The sequence below is a fragment of the Diabrotica virgifera genome, chromosome 7, assembly GCF_917563875.1.
Source record: "Diabrotica virgifera virgifera chromosome 7, PGI_DIABVI_V3a".
Lineage (NCBI taxonomy): Eukaryota > Metazoa > Arthropoda > Insecta > Coleoptera > Chrysomelidae > Diabrotica > Diabrotica virgifera.
The window spans coordinates 140,657,276-140,675,463 of NC_065449.1; the positions used below are offsets into that span (position 1 = coordinate 140,657,276).

An 18,188-nucleotide genomic window follows, 5' to 3' on the forward strand; every position below is an offset into this window, starting at 1 on the left:
GCAGCCGGCAAAGTTCCAACTGAAAAATGCACCTGGTTACTCTACGGGGTAATACGAAAAATAAAATAAAAATGTGTACCATTTTTATTCGGTTGCAATGCGAAGGCAAACCAATCTTACTTTTAAATTAGAATACGGAGTGCAGTCCACTTCCTTTAACCGCGATTTTCTGCTGTTATTGGAGCTTCATCAGAAGGAACGTAGGCACTGTTCTCCATACTCCAACTAAATTGCATCGAGAGGTTTTCCCACACATCGCCACCAAAGTGATGATAATAGGTGTCAAGCGCCATCTGGCAATTGAAAGACGAAGCAAGTTTTCAATCCTAATAGTAAATTAATAATATTGAAAAATATTAAAAATCACTTAAAGGTTTTTAAATTGAAAACTTATTGGTACATTTTCATGGTAACACCTCCAAGACTTCTATAATTTGCAAGTCATATGGATGCTGCAGTGAAGACGAAAGGGAAGGAATTCTACACCTTGCAATTCACATCCCCCGTCTGCAGCCGGCAAAGTTCCAACTGAAAAATGCACCTTGTTACTCTACGGAGTAATACGAAAAATAAAATAAAAATGTGTACCATTTTTATTCGGTTGCAATGCGAAGGCAAACCAATCTTACTTTTTAATTAGAATACGGAGTGCAGTCCAGTTCCTTTAACCGCGATTTTCTGCTCTTATTGGAGCTTCATCAGAAGGAACGTAGGCACTGTTCTCCATACTCCAACTAAATTGCTTCGAGAGGTTTTCCCACACATCGCAACCAAAGTGATGATAATAGGTGGCAAGCGCCATCTGGCAATTGAAAGACGAAGCAAGTTTTCAATCCTAATAGTAAATTATTAATATTGAAAAATATTAAAAATCACTAAAAGATTTTTAAATTGAAAACTTATTGGTACATTTTCATGGTAACACCTCCAAGACTTCTATAATTTGCAAGTCATATGGATGCTGCAGTGAAGACGAAAGGGAAGGAATTCTACACCTTGCAATTCACATCCCCCGTCTGCAGCCGGCAAAGTTCCAACTGAAAAATGCACCTGGTTACTCTACGGAGTAATACAAAAAATAAAATAAAAATGTGTACCATTTTTATTCGGTTGCAATGCGAAGGCAAACCAATCTTACTTTTTAATTAGAATACGGAGTGCAGTCCAGTTCCTTTAACCGCGATTTTCTGCTCTTATTGGAGCTTCATCAGAAGGAACGTAGGCACTGTTCTCCATACTCCAGCTAAATTGCATCGAGAGGTTTTCCCACACATCGCAACCAAAGTTATGATAATAGGTGGCAAGCGCCATCCGGCAATTGAAAGACGAAGCAAGTTTTCAATCCTAATAGTAAATTAATAATGTTGAAAAATATTAAAAATCACTAAAAGATTTTTAAATTGAAAACTTATTGGTACATTTTCATGGTAACACCTCCAAGACTTCTATAATTTGCAAGTCATATGGATGCTGCAGTGAAGACGAAAGGGAAGGAATTCTACACCTTGCAAGTCACATCCCCCGTCTGCAGCCGGCAAAGTTCCCACTGAAAAATGCACTTGGTTACTCTACGGAGTAATACGAAAAATAAAATAAAAATGTGTACCATTTTTATTCGGTTGCAATGCGAAGGCAAACCAATCTTACTTTTTAATTAGAATACGGAGTGCAGTCCAGTTCCTTTAACCGCGATTTTCTGCTCTTATTGGAGCTTCATCAGAAGGAACGTAGGCACTGTTCTCCATACTCCAACTAAATTGCATCGAGAGGTTTTCCCACACATCGCAACCAAAGTGATGATAATAGGTGGCAAGAGCCATCTGGCAATTGAAAGACAATAAAAAAAAATTGACAAAGCAAGTTTTCAATCCAAATAGTAGGTAAATTAATAATATTGAAAAATATTAAAAATCACTAAAAGATTTTTAAATTGAAAACTTATTGGTACATTTTCATGGTAACACCTCCAAGACTTCTATAATTTGCAAGTCATATGGATGCTGCGGTGAAGACAAAAGGGAAGGAATTCTACACCTTGCAATTCACATCCCCCGTCTGCAGCCGGAAAAGTTCCAACTGAAAAATGCACCTGGTTAGTCTACGAAGTAATATGAAAAATAAAATAAAAATGTGTACCATTTTTATTCGGTTGCAATGCGAAGGCAAACCAATCTTACTTTTTAATTAGAATACGGAGTGCAGTCGAGTTCCTTTAACCGCGATTTTCTGCTCTTATTGGAGCTTCATCAGAAGGAACGTAGGCACTGTTCTCCATACTCCAACTAAATTGCATCGAGAGGTTTTCCCACACATTGCAACCAAAGTGATGATAATAGGTGGCAAGCGCCATCTGGCAATTGAAAGACGAAGCAAGTTTTCAATCCTAATAGTAAATTAATAATATTGAAAAATATTAAAAATCACTAAAAGATTTTTAAATTGAAAACTTATTGGTACATTTTCATGGTAACACCTCCAAGACTTCTATAATTTGCAAGTCATATGGATGCTGCAGTGAAGACGAAAGGGAAGGAATTCTACACCTTGCAATTCACATCCCTTGTCGGCAGCCGGCAAAGTTCCATCTGAAAAATGCACCTGGTTACTCTACGGGAAAATACGAAAAATAAAATAAAAATGTGTACCATTTTTATTCGGTTGCAATGCGAAGGCAAACCAATCTTACTTTTTAATTAGAATACGGAGTGCAGTCCAGTTCCTTTAACCGCGATTTTCTGCTGTTATTGGAGCTTCATCAGAAGGAACGTAGGCACTGTTCTCCATACTCCAACTAAATTGCATCGAGAGGTTTTCCCACACATCGCAACCAAAGTGATGATAATAGGTGGCAAGCGCCATCCGGCAATTGAAAGACGAAGCAAGTTTTCAATCCTAATAGTAGGTAAATTAATAATATTGAAAAATATTAAAAATCACTAAAAGATTTTTAAATTAAAAACTTATTGGTACATTTTCATGGTAACACCTCCAAGACTTCTATAATTTGCAAGTCATATGGATGCTGCAGTGAAGACGAAAGGGAAGGAATTCTACACCTTGCAATTCACATCCCCCGTCTGCAGCCGGCAAAGTTTCAACTGAAAAATGCACCTGGTTACTCTACGGAGTAATACGAAAAATATAATAAAAATGTGTACCATTTTTATTCGGTTGCAATGCGAAGGCAAACCAATCTTACTTTTTAATTAGAATACGGAGTGCAGTCCAGTTCCTTTAACCGCGATTTTCTGCTCTTATTGGAGCTTCATCAGAAGGAACGTAGGCACTGTTCTCCATACTCCAACTAAATTGCATCGAGAGGTTTTCCCACACATCGCAACCAAAGTGATGATAATAGGTGGCAAGCGCCATCTGGCAATTGAAAGACGAAGCAAGTTTTCAATCCTAATAGTAAATTAATAATATTGAAAAATATTAAAAATCACTAAAAGATTTTTGAATTGAAAACTTATTGGTACATTTTCATGGTAACACCTCCAAGACTTCTATAATTTGCAAGTCATATGGATGCTGCAGTGAAGACGAAAGGGAAGGAATTCTACACCTTGCAATTCACATCCCCCGTCTGCAGCCGGCAAAGTTCCAACTGAAAAATGCACCTGGTTACTCTACGGAGTAATACGAAAAATAAAATAAAAATGTGTACCATTTTTATTCGGTTGCAATGCGAAGGCAAACCAATCTTACTTTTTAATTAGAACACGGAGTGCAGTCCAGTTCCTTTAACCGCGATTTTCTGCTCTTATTGGAGCTTCATCAGAAGGAACGTAGGCACTGTTCTCCATACTCCAACTAAATTGCATCGAGAGGTTTTCCCACACATCGCAACCAAAGTGATGATAATAGGTGGCAAGCGCCATCTGGCAATTAAAAGACGAAGCAAGTTTTCAATCCTAATAGTAAATTAATAATATTGAAAAATATTAAAAATCACTAAAAGATTTTTAAATTGAAAACTTATTGGTACATTTTCGTGGTAACACATCCAAGACTTCTATAATTTGCAAGTCATATGGATGCTGCAGTGAAGACGAAAGGGAAGGAATTCTACACCTTGCAATTCACATCCCCCGTTTGCAGCCGGCAAAGTTCCAACTGAAAAATGCACCTGGTTATTCTACGGAGTAATACGAGAAATAAAATAAAAATGTGTACCATTTTTATTCGGTTGCAATGCGAAGGCAAACCAATCTTACTTTTTAATTAGAATACGGAGTGCAGTCCAGTTCCTTTAACCGCGATTTTCTGCTCTTATTGGAGCTTCATCAGAAGGAACGTAGGCACTGTTCTCCATACTCCAACTAAATTGCATCGAGAGGTTTTCCCACACATCGCAACCAAAGTGATGATAATAGGTGGCAAGCGCCATCTGGCAATTGAAAGACGAAGCAAGTTTTCAATCCTAATAGTAGGTAAATTAATAATATTGAAAAATATTAAAAATCACTAAAAGATTTTTAAATTGAAAACTTATTGGTACATTTTCATGGTAACACCTCCAAGACTTCTATAATTTGCAAGTCATATGGATGCTGCAGTGAAGACGAAAGGGAAGGAATTCTACACCTTGCAATTCACATCCCCCGTCTGTAGCCTGCAATTATGTTTTAATGTGCAATTATATCATTCTAATTTAAATGTTATGAACTATAAAGGCACTTTACTCTTGATCGAAATTCATATTTTTTATATACCTTGTATAAAATTAATAAAATTTTATATATGATTGGTTGCATCATAAATCTTAGAGCATGAAGAGCTGTTTATGAAGAATAACTTTTCTTCGTCAAATTAAAAAGAAAAGAGTTATAAATGAAAATGTTGTTGGTATCCATAATTTGAGAAAAATCTTCAATTTTTTTCCGTTAGAAGGATGTAATTGCACATATTAGACCATAATTTTTTATTCATACAATATTATTTCATATAGTTGGTTAGCTAAACTCAGACACAACTGGCTAGTGATTTTAGTCAATAATTTTGCCAATTTGGCAAAAAAAATAATTACTAAATAGTTAATAAGTACTAAATAATTAGTAATCTTGCCAATTTTGGGAAAATTGCCAAAAGACAAAAAAATTACCTACTAAAATTACAAGCCAGTTGTGTCGAGTTTAGCGAACCGACTATAAAAACAATTTTCATTTCATAACGAATGGAACAGTCCATTTATCATTAAAGAGGAGGCCGTATACTCGTATAAAGGATTCACAAAGTAAAGTTAACTTGTTTTTAAGAGATAACCAAAGGTTACCCCAAAATATGCGTTTTAGTCTCAAGTCAACGACGAAGTATGGTTAACTCACAGAATTTTCAACCAGAGGTTGGAGTGGGTTACCCTTATGGGTATACCCAGAAGGGTAACAATTATGAAAGTGAAACGCATATTTTGGGGTAACCTCTGGTTATCTCTTTAACCACAAGTTATCTTTACTTTGTGAAACCGGCCGTAAAGCTGTTAATAAATTATTGCTTTTAAAATATACTCAAATTGTATTTTTGAACATCTTATTTATTTTATATAATAATTAAATTCACTACCAAATGTCTTTGATATTTTATTAATACTTAATTTAAAATTAAGTTTGACATTCACGAAGTGTTAAACTCAAATGTAAATAACCTATGCTTTGCTTAACAAATCGAGATTAAAAAACTAGCCTACTTATTAGCAACGATTTCAGCTGACCTGTAGTGTGTCGGCAGAAAATAAATGGATTGTGACGTCACATTTTAGTCTTTGAGGTCGATTATCTCGAAGACGGTTAGATATATCGAAATGCCGTTTTCAGATTTGGATTCAGAAGAAAAAACTACATAAGAATCCATCGATACTTTACATTCAGACTTTTGCGAATTTATAAACGAAAAGTTTTCGTTGAAAATATTAAGACCATGAGGGGTTTCTAGGCCTTTGTTTTATCTTTACAAATACAGTGATGAGTGAGTAAGTACTCAGCAAAATACATAACGCAAAAGACGGAAAACGTATTAAGTCATGAAATTAATAAAAATAGATGATAATAGTAGAGGAGGGAAATTTAGCGATAGACATAGCTATATAAATTTACATTATATTGATTGTTTCTCACCTTTAGATGTATCGGACGAGTTTGGCAACTACCACTCTGACAGTGACAGTTTTAGTTGACATACTCATCTGACACAGCTAAAGGTGTGAAACAATCAATATTCATTTATTTATTAAGCATTACAATCCCTAGGGATTATAGATAACGCTATGGCGTTCAAAATCCTATTCTTCGACGAGGTGGATCACTCCTGTGTCATTAATAGCTTGCTGTGTGTCTTTGCTGTTGTCGTGACTCTTTTCCATTTCTTCCTGTCCTGGCACTGAAATTTCCAGTCTTTCACATTCATTGCTCTTATGCCTTCTTCTACATCATCCAGCCATCTTCTTCTGGGTCTTCCTCTGTACCTGAGCCAAGTGGTGTCCAGTGAGTTATCCTTCTCAACATATTTGATTGTGGACGTCTCTGTATATGTCCTATCCATTCTAAGGGAAGAGATTTTATGTATTTGACTATTCAGAATTCCACTGCTATCTCATCTTCTCCTGTTGCTTTTCCGTTTCGGAGGTTTTTAATTTCTTTTTGTACTTCTTCTTCTGTGGGAATTTCTACTTCGTCTCGTCGTTATCTTGTACTATTGGTCTTACTTCTCATTGCAGTGTGTTTCCTCCGTAGTGAATAGCATTTTTTTATAATATTCTTCCCATATTCTGATCTGTTTGTCTTCAAACACGCTTTCTCTTTTTGGTTATTTAGTCCTCTTCTTTTAATTCTGGGCGTATTTTATGTTGCTCTGACTTATTTGTAAAATTGTTTTATTTTATGATTTTTTCTCTCTTTTTTAATATCATCCAGCTTTTGATTTAACCAGTCATTTTTCTTTGTTGCGTTGGTTTTGTTTATCGCTATTTTGTATTCTTCCCTATTTTGTTTTGACGGGTTGTTGATCCATGTCATTCTGGCTAATTTTTTTAGAGTTCTAGAGTGGGTTGACTAGCGGCAATCAATATAATTTAAATTAAAATGTTTCTATCGCTAAATTTTCCACCTCTACAGTTTCATCTCCTTTTATCTCACAACTTAATACGTTTGTTCTAGCAAACAGTCAAACTAGTCACAAACCGTCAGCAAACAGTTGGTCAGTGTGAGAACAAAATACAGTACCCAGTACCCAGTGCTATCCCCTCTACTCGCGCTGGTCCACCATTCGCTGATGGTTTCAAACCGTTTGAAACTGATGCTAGAACAAACCTATTATATTTTCTATCTTTTGCGTTATTTTGCCGGTTATTAGCGGTCTAATCACTGAATATAAAAACAAATATTGAATGTGTTATTAATTATTACTAACTAAATTTTCGGATTTATATTCAAAAGAGTATATTATATAGTTTCTAAAAACCACAAGATATATAATATTACAATCTTTTATAAACAAAACAAAAATTTTACATAGCTTCTACGAAATAACTCTATTTAGCTTCCGTTGCTGTCCACTTACTTTTTTCTTTGACAAAAATTCTTCCATTGTCGGCACTCTTGGGGAATCTTGTTCAGTTATGTTTATAGGTTTTCTTAATGTTTCTTTCGCGTCACCCCTTTCTTTGTCGTTAGACATTTTCGGCTTGTTTTTTTCTATTAACTGGTTACGCCTATATTGGTCCAGATAAATAAGAAACTCCCTGTAAGTGAAGTATGTTTTGTCTGAACCGCTCCAGTTGCGGGGTGGTGGTTCCTGAAGTCCGAGCACCGCATTCCAGTGCTGGAAGTCATCGTTCTCTTGACCATACCAATACTTTATGATCACATAACTAAAAATTATTTTTAGTATTTAAATACAGTCCGTACAATATACCTACAATTGAGTCCACGAGTCTTTACCCGTGCGTCATTAATACCTGGCGAGATAAAACACATATTTTTATCTAGCATCATTCTCTTCCACGCATGAAACTAATGACAAACCAGCTGCCGCCTGTTATTAAAGAGTGTTATTAAAAACACATGTTATTTTTATGAACGATCTAGACCAGCGGTTCCCAACCTTTTTTAGCTTGAGGCACACTAACTTAAAAACTCGTTCAGCCACGGCACACTTTGGGTAAATAATCTCTATAATGAGTATAATTATAAGGTATTGTTATGTGAATTTCGCGGCACACCTACAGGGACTTCAGGGCACACCAGTGTGCCGCGGCATACTGGTTGGGAACCTCTGATCTAGACTCAGTGCATTGAAAAGAGATAGGTACAAAGAAACACGATTGGGGATGTTTTCACATATTATTTTAACTTCAAAGTACAATTTCTGACGTTTTGGTTTGTTTACTTTTGTGGCTGTCAGTTTGTTGAATTTTTTGCTGTTATTTTGTAGAATTTTTGCATTTTGAAGTTTTTTTGTAGTATACAATCAGTTGTTTTCACAACTAATTTTATATTAGAGTTAAAAATTTTATGATAAGTTTATGTTATTTTACGATTAATTTTGACAACGTACAAAGCTAACTTCATTGACACAGTTAAGGAATGCTTGTGTTTAATGTTCCGCCAAAGTGAATAAAATAACAATAAGAAGATATGTTATTGAATTTTTTTATAAATTGTTTATTTATTTATTAATCAATGATAATAAAAGAATTTATTAAGCTACTTCAAATCTAGCTGTAATTATGCACCAAAATTTTAAAGCAAAACTTAAATTTGACATTCTATTTATTTGATAACGTCAAATTTTATACTATAACCCGTGATCGGAATAATACCCACTTTCTGTCACTTGCTGTTGCGTTTAGTAAATTTCCGACTTATTTGGTATGCTTTAAATGATGACGCACGGGTAAAGACTCGTGGACTCAACTGTACACTGTACATACCGTTGCACGTCATTATATACGTTAGAGATTTAAGTTGACATTGTTGCCCAAATACAAAAAAATTCTTGAATGTGGATTATACAACAAAACAAATTAATATTCAATGTAAATAAATAAAAACTTTAGAAATAGAAAACAAGAATTAAGTTATAATCTTACGTTAAAGTAAATAATACAAACAATAAATATAACAAAACAAATACTTATAGTAAAGAATAAAAACAAATATGAAGAGTCATCACCGCAACTGTCAAATAAATGTTACGAATTCATGCCAAAATGTCACCTTTGTTCAATCGCAGTTGGAGTGTAATCCGAACAAGTGTACTTTATAAAAACGCTTTATATTCCACTTATACAAATTAAATCAAACAAGTTAGGGTATGTTTCTTTAAATGTATACTAACAGAAATATTCCAATAAATATTTCTACGCGTATATACGTATATAATAAAATATGTCTAGTGACTGTAATTTCAGTGTACTCGGCTAAATGATTCTAAAAAGGAACAGACCTACCGCCTAAATCTTTTGTGCTGGTATCATATGACGTCACGAGCTATAACGCGGATGACGTGCAACGGTATGTAGGTATATTGGACGGACTGTAGTTACATAGTCAGCTACTTTCAAATAAAAGATCAACCAGAATACATAGTACGGAGTCCGAATCTAGGTCGACTTTCACCCATCTGTTTATAGGATGAAACATTTTTTTAATTAACTCATTAGCGCCCAAGTTTTTCTTTATTTGAAAATCTTTACTTTTAGGGTTAATTAGATGAAAATGTTAATAATTTAATCCAAAAAAACAACTTTTTCGGTTTCATGTCTTTTTTTAAAAAAATTATATGGTGTTACCTTATGGTAACGCTGGGCGCTTAAGGAATTTTTAGGATCGTTGAAATCAAAATTTTTAATTTTTTTTAAATATTTATTTGAGAATATTTTAATCGTCTGGTGTGGTATCCTATAAAACAATTAACACACAAATAAAAGTTGCATTTTTGGCATATTGTTCGTCCAAATGTTGTACATCCGTCACCAGCACATCGCCTTCTACTGCTTGATGTAACGAAATGGTCGAAGCGATCAAAACGAAGATCTGGCAAGTTCTGTCTATTTAGACTAGATCTTCCTGTATACAGGGTGAGTCATAACTATAGGGACATAGACTAAGGACAGGTTATTTGGACCAAAATATGGCTCTTGGGCCAAATATGCCTTAATAAAATGTTGCTGAGAAAAAAGATACAGGGTGTTAAAGTTAATTTTTGTTTTTCGTTTTTTGCTAATAGTTTCCCTGTATATTTATAAATTACTATCAAAATTGGCACAAAGTCATAATCTTAGACAAGAAATAGTATTTTATCTACAATTTTACGTTTTGTCATAGAGGGCGCCACGTGGATCATTCCTGATGATCAAATTGAGTCTAAACTTTTTCTGATGAAACTTTTTAGTAATTTTTATTAGAAAATATGACGTAAACATCATTTTTACGTAAAATTGGTACTCTTGTTTAAACATGATAATTTCAACCGTTTTCGATAAAAACGCAATTGAAGATTTCAGGAACTCAGAAGGGGATATCAAATACCAAACTAATAAACAAAGTTGCAACTGAAATGATTGTGACGAGGCATTTCAATCAAAAAAGTAATGATTACTTTTAAAAAATACAACACTACACTACACTGTCACATCAAAAATAATTTACTCTGAACAAATGACATTTACCAACAACAATTATCTGACAGTCCAAAGCATACTTTTCATAAATGAAATAATATTTGAAATCCTTTTTTAAGACTCTAAGCAGTTCGACTGCGTTGTTATCGAAAACGGTTAAAATTATCATGTTTAAACAAGAGTACCAATTTTACGTAAAAATGATTTTTACGTCATATTTTCTAATAAAAATTACTAAAAAGTTTCATCAGAAAAAGTTTAGACTCAATTTGATCATCAGGAATGATCCACGTGGCGCCCTCTATGACAAAACGTAAAATTGTAGATAAAATACTATTTCTTGTCTAAGATTATGCCTTTGTGCCAATTTTGATAGCAATTTATAAATATACAGGGAAACTATTAGCAAAAAACGAAAAACAAAAATTAACTTTAACACCCTGTATCTTTTGTCTCAGCAATATCTTATTAAGGCATATTTCGCCCAATAGCCATATTTTGGTCCAAAGAACCTGTCCTTAGTCTATGTCCCTATAGTTATGACTCACCCTGTATAAGGGAGGACTTCCATATCTTGCGAGAAGAACTTGGGCCAATTCTCTCCTAAACGATAGCAAGGATATATCTTTTTTATTTTTTTTTTATATAAATGCCATGAGTTATGGACTGCAACATCCAACAACCATGTTACAATTGGCCAGTACAATTTTTTACTGCAAATTGCTACTCGGTAGGTTGAAACACCTTGATCCATCAAGTCGGTACCCCCCATATTTTTGTTGTATTCAGCAATACAATGAGGCCGACTTACTTGAATGTGGCGTTTTCTTCATGAGAAAATCTTTTTACCGTGCCCAATGCTGAACCACCACAACTCGTAGATGCCACTGTAACAACAGAGTTATCTTTCCATCGCACCAGTAATGCTATCGCTTCTGCTAACGAAAATCAACGACTGAAAAAAAAAATAAGATTATGACTCCGTAAGCGCCCACCGCAACCCTATAGTAACGGCGCACTTTGATTATTCCTACCAAATTCGCTACATTTAATTGTTGATAAAATACAACAATTTATAATAAGTTGGAGTATAATAAACTTAGTTTTTTTTAAATATGCAAATATAGTTACTAGAAGACTATCAAATATTGCTTACGCAAAACGGACGTCCATCTTTTTCTATAAACTTAAATCACACTGTCATATCATTATCTCTCGACGGTTGAGAGTTGAGAGAAGACTAAGATACGAATCCGTTACGTTTTATGGGTGCCTGAAGTATTCCTAGAAACAGTAGAAACGGTAGTTTTCAAAATATGTGGCTGACTAGTTCCATGGGCATACCGCAGAATTTTTAAAAATCATGTGTTTTACGTTACCATATAGTAACGCTGGGCGCTAATGGGTTAAATTTCATACATAGATAAATACGACTTGCATGGGTTGCCTATCAAAATATGGTCACAGCTATCCTAAAGGAGGGCGTATTGTTTGAAATCAATATTTCAAGCACATTTTTGTGAATTTTTTTGAAAGTATAGTAGAATTATTTTATTTTTAAATTAAATATGCATATTTAGTATAGTTCAAAGAATATTAACAAAAATTCAAGGAAAAATGTTGAAAAATAAACCAACCATGGAAAATTTTGTAGGTATATATTTTTTGAAAGTATGGTAGAATTATTTTATTTTTAAATTAAAAAGCATATTCAGTACAATTCGTAGAATCTTAAAAAAATTAAGGAAAAATATTAAAAAATAAGCCAACGGTGGCAAATATTTAAAGGCACTTCGAAACTCAAAAAATGGATTTTGGGGTGGACATAAGAACTCTACATTGGATCAATGTGAAACCAAAAATTCAAAAAGGTTTTTAAGCTTATGAGTTTGTTGATATAACGCTGTTGAAGTCAGAAGTCACAACAACGAATATTTTTGCACAAAAGGGTGAAAATTAACATATTTTTCTACGACCGTTTAATAACATGCTCATTATTCGCTATTTTTTCATAGATAATAGCACCCATTACTGTAACCGTGAGTAATAGTTCATTACTCACGGGCTGAAGTTACTCACGGGTCATTACTCACGGGCTGAAGTTAGATTCAAGTGACGCATGCCACTTTTAATATTAATCGTATATAAACTGCAAATAAAATTACTTAAAGTTGTTTATTTAATACAATAATTATTGTAATTTATATCAATAATTAACTTCGAAAAATTTTTAAAGGAATTTTAACTGTAACAATGTCAGTATATTCCATACGTTTATATCTTGTTTACTAAAAATTTTGACGTTTATCATTTATTTTAGTGACAGTGACATTAGCTCATTTTGTTTATGTTAATTGGAATTTATAACTAATATAGGGTTTATTTTTCAAGTTATATTGTGTTAAATATGTTATAACATATTATGTATAGTTATATTATTATATTATATAGTATATATATTATATAGTATATACATAGTTAAATGCAAATGTACATTATAACTATTGAAATACGTCCACCGACAACAGCCATTTCCTATTTATTAGATTAATTGACAGTAGGTACAAATTTAAGCTTATAATTTTTCGGAACGCATAGAATTTATATGGACTATTTCTAGTTGTATTTTTACAATAAATATTAATTTGGTAATAGTAGACAACCAATTATTCAGCCACGTACTAGGGGTAAATAGCATTTAAGTATTCTTGAAAGTTATTATAATTATTTAAATCTCGAGTAGTTGATAATTAAATTTTTTACTAATTAAAATAAAAAAAGGTCGTAGAAAAAGTATAGTATTCTACTCGCATGTAATGGCTATTACTCACTCTGATGAATTACGACACTCGCCTATGGCTCGTGTCGCAAACTTCATCATCGTGAGTAATAGCCATCATTACATGCTCGTTGAATAATATACTATTATCATTGGTAAACAAAAAATAAGCATAAATCAAAAAATTTCTGGACAGTGTTACCTCACAAAATATCTAAAGAAAATATATACAAAATTTCAGGTGGATCGGTCAAGTAGTTTTCGAGTTACAATGTCCACCACCTTTGAAAAAACAGTTTTGAGAAAAATGCGTTTAAAGGCTGTATGACACTATACATTTTCTTGTATCATTTCTAATATCGTTTCTGATATGTCAAAAAAATGCATAGTGTCATACACAGATACAAGAAACGATATCAGAAACGATACAAGAATTTGAGTCAGACACAGATTCTTGTACAAGAACTGCGCCAATTTCTGCGCAAAGAGCAAAAACGTAAAACCTGCTGGTAAAACATCTAAAATGTCATAATTACTTACTCATAATGGCGGCTGAAATGAAAATGGGATAATGTATTGATGAATTTATTTGTGTTTTTGTAGGTATTATTTATAAATCTTTTATTGATACTTAATATACCGTTTGGTATGGACTACTGTTCTACTAATAACCATATATTTAGCTCCTAGTAAAGTTCATACTATAAATTTAGGTGCATAATTTTTTAATAGACGAAAATACTAATTCCTAATTTGGATCAAACTGAAGATAATTCTAATGCAAATATTTTAGCACAAATATCAAAACAAAATAAAAACACAAATAATCAACCTCAAACAGTCAACGTAAAATTCTGGTTAACATTAAAATGTTAATTAAAAGTTTATAAATTTTATAAAATCTTCAAAATCAGCTGTAGCTGTAGATGCAGTATGCAGTACTACCATAACGTGACACAGGGTGACAAACAAAATTTCGACCAATCACGTGCCGAATTTCATACAATTTTCGATACAAGAACTTGCATAGTGTCATACAGGGCACAAATGTACGTACAAGAAATGATACAAGAAAATGTATACAAGAAACGATATCAGAAACGATATTAGAAATGATACAAGAAAATGCATAGTGTCATACAGCCTTAAAGTATTGTCAACTTATATTTTCAAAGTAATTTACAAAGGAGAATGGAAACAACCTGTTGACCGTTGTTCACTACGCTCAAGCGCGAACCTGCTGCATAGCGAGTCGAAGGTAGGTATATTCAATATGCTGTATTTTCGATTCTTTCGGAAACTACAGCATGTTATAAGTTCCGGTAGAACCGGAAATACAGCATGTTGAATATCCATACCTTCGACTCGATTTGCAACAGGTTCGCGCCAGTTCGCCTGAGCGTGGTGAAAAACGTCCTACAGCTGTTCCTTTTCTCTTTTGTAAATTACTCAGCGAATCAAAAACATCACTTGTTTGCAACACTTTTAGACATTTCGTGGGATAACAGAGTCGAGATATTTTTTGTTTTAGGTTTATTTTTTGTTTAACAATAATAAATATTATAAAAAGGAATGAATCCCTCTAATTGGCTGTATCATCATCATCATCATCCAGCCCTTTGCGTTCACTGCTGGACATAGGCCTCCCTCATTTTTGTCCATTGTGCTCTATTTTGAGCACTTTGCATCCAATTTCTAGACATTTTCTTAAGATCGTCAGTCCAACGAGTAGGTGGTCTTCCTCTACTTCTTTTGTCTAATCTCGGCCTCCACTCAAGTAATCTCTTCGTCCATCTCCCATCACTGATTCGGGCGACGTGTCCGACCCAGTTCCATTTCAGGGTGGCAATTCGGGAAATTACATCGGTAACTCCTGTTCTTCGTCTTAAGTCTTCATTTCTAACTTGGTCATGAAGCGATATAGGTACTCAGCATTGACCTTTCCATTTTCCTCTGGGCTATTTGCAGCATTTTAGAAGTTGTAGCTGTCAATGTTAAAGTTTCGGCACCATAAGTCATCACAGGCAACACACTTATTGGCAATTGGCTGTATACCATAATAAAAATGACTTAAGAAGTAAAAATTCTTCCTCTGTAGATGGTATATAATTTCATTAAAAAAATATTTTCTAAAAAAATCCAAGTTGGAATCAAAGTACATCACACAAACCAAGACACGTTAAATGCTACTAGGAGCACTCCCGAATCTCTCTCCCATTTGCACTCCCATTTGCCTAATGAAAGGGCACTGGAAATCCGATTATCGTATTCTTCATAAAATTCTGCGCATATTTTATTTCACAAGTTTAAGTCTACCTGTGCAAATAAGAGGTGGGGGTGAGTCAGAACCTTGTTATGAAAAAATCGCTGTAAGTCCGGTGAAACTTGGTCCGGGTAACTTGGTCTTGTTGAAAACAGCTCTTTTTCGTCAATGTAATAGTTATAATTTGGAAACAGCCTATTACATAATATGCCGGCTAGGAGGCGCTATTTATTTTCTTTTTAGAAATCTAGTTTTCTTTGGAAAATATTCAATACAAGTATGTATTTTTTTCCTGTATTACAAAATTAGATTAAATTAGCAACAGAATACCGAAACCCGCATGTCTATACCTTTTTTTTATCTCGAGATATCTTAAGAAACGCGTAAATTTTAAACATAACTGTTGCTGTCATACATATAAGTGGAAATATATAGAAGCAAGTAGTGTGCTATGGAAAAAAACAAAGAAATATTTTCCAGATGTCACCGTATATAATAAATCAAAACAAAATATGAAAAACTCTACTACTGGGGTGACGTATTTGGGGATATTTCATTGCATATATTCTAGCCGCAACAGTTGCATTTCTTATGCATTCAAAGAATGTGGCTATCATGTCAAATGCTTCTTAGTTCGTAACAATCATCTTGAATGTCACTCTGTATAAATTTTATATAAAATTTAATAGAACCAAACCGCAACAAACCATCAATGAATAAATTTTTATGTTTTACTGATTTGACACATAATTTGACACATGATGACTTTTTGAAGTTAATACTTCTAATAGTTCTATTTTTTCCATAGCACACTACTTGTTTACACTTTGACTTCCTTAACTTAGTTTACCGGTGACAATAACAGTTATGTATTGACCTTAGTTGGGAATAGGATAATTGATATTAAAATATAATGAAATAAAAATTAAAAATTTGTGTAGAAAATCTGACGTTTTACATTTTCTACGATTCATCGAGAGAAAAGCAAATGCGCGGAGGCAACAATTCATAAAAATTTACATATTAACGCTATTTTTGGTATTATTTTAAGTATTAAAGTTAGTGTAATATTTAAATAAAAATAAAATTAAACTGTTTAAAATATATTTATTTCGTTATAGTCATAATAATAAAAGTATAACTTCTTACTCGCGTACAAAGTACACACACTCTTTTTTTGTTATATTTTATAGTGTTATTTGTTTTATTGTTGTTTTGATTCATTATATACGGTGACATCTGGACAATGTTCCTTTGTTTTTCTCCATAGCACACTACGTGCTTCTATATATTTCAACTTATATGACAGCAACAGTTATGTTTAAAATTTACACGTTTCTTAAGATTTCTCGAGATAGAAAAAAGGTATCGACATGCGGTTTTCGGTATTCTGTTACTAATTTGGTCTAATTTTGTAATGCAGGAAAAAAAATACATACTTGTATTTAATATTTTCCAAAGAAAACTAGATTTCAAAAAAAAAAAAATAAATAGCGCCTTCTAGCCGGCATATTATGTAATAGGCTGTTTCCAAATTATAACCATTACATTGACAAAAAAGAGCTGTTTTCAACAAGACGAAGTTTGTAAAAATCGATTAAGCAGAACCGGACTTACAGCGATTTTTTCATAACAAGGTTCCCACTCACCCCCACCTCTTATTTGCACAGGTAGACTTAAACTTGTGAAATAAAATATGTACAGAATTGTATGAAGAATACGATGATTGGATTTCCAGTGCCCTTTCATTAGGCAAATTTTGTAAAATTTCGATTTTTTAATTTTTGATATTCAATTACGCCCTCTAGCGGTGGACTTACAATTATGAAAATAATTTCCAGGCTTTTCTCGGGGCAACTTTTGTTATAAAATTTTTTTCCCAAAGCTGTAGTATAAACGGTTCCTGAGATATGGCCGAGAGCCATTCTTATTGGGACACCCGGTATATACGTTGTAAATCCCAAATCATGATTTCCGAAGTTTATACATGGTAAATTATGATTCAGGAGCGCTCCTAGTAGCATTTAACCCGTCTTGGTTTGTTTATTTCTACTGCATCTTGATTTTAAATTTAGTATAGCTACAGAATTTGATCACATGACTGTTTAATTACAATATTTGATAATTGAATATGTAATAAGTATGTTGACTTTCAGTCTTTTTTGCAAAAAATGTCGTTGCTTATGCTTTGAATTCTGAGTGATACCAAAGAGTCAACAATCATCGTTAAAACTAAAAAAATTCGACAGCGTTACCTCTAGAAACTCCTAAGCTAATAGAATCTCTTTTAATTCTTTGTTTTACACGACATAATGATGAGTTCTGATGTCCACGGCAAAATCCATTTTTTAGATGTCTGAAAAATTTTCCATCGTAGGTTTATTTTTCAACATTTTTCCTTGATTTTTTTTATATTCTGTGAACTATACTGAATATGCTTATTTAATTTAAAAATAAAATAATTCTAATGTACTTTCAAAAAATCTTCACAAAAATGTGCTTGAAATATCGATTTCAAACCCTACGCC

The 18,188-nt window shown here is 33.3% G+C and overlaps 1 protein-coding gene across 1 annotated transcript in view; it reads right to left on the bottom strand.

Annotated features, from left to right (window-relative positions):
• The window catches only part of LOC126888626 (uncharacterized), a 169,734-nt gene that overhangs the window by 88,350 nt on the left and 63,196 nt on the right, over positions 1-18,188 (bottom strand). Inside the window, exon 13 of the mRNA XM_050656982.1 lies at positions 7,516-7,864. Coding sequence (XP_050512939.1) covers positions 7,516-7,864 — 349 coding nt within the window. The remainder of the gene's footprint in view (positions 1-7,515; positions 7,865-18,188) is intronic.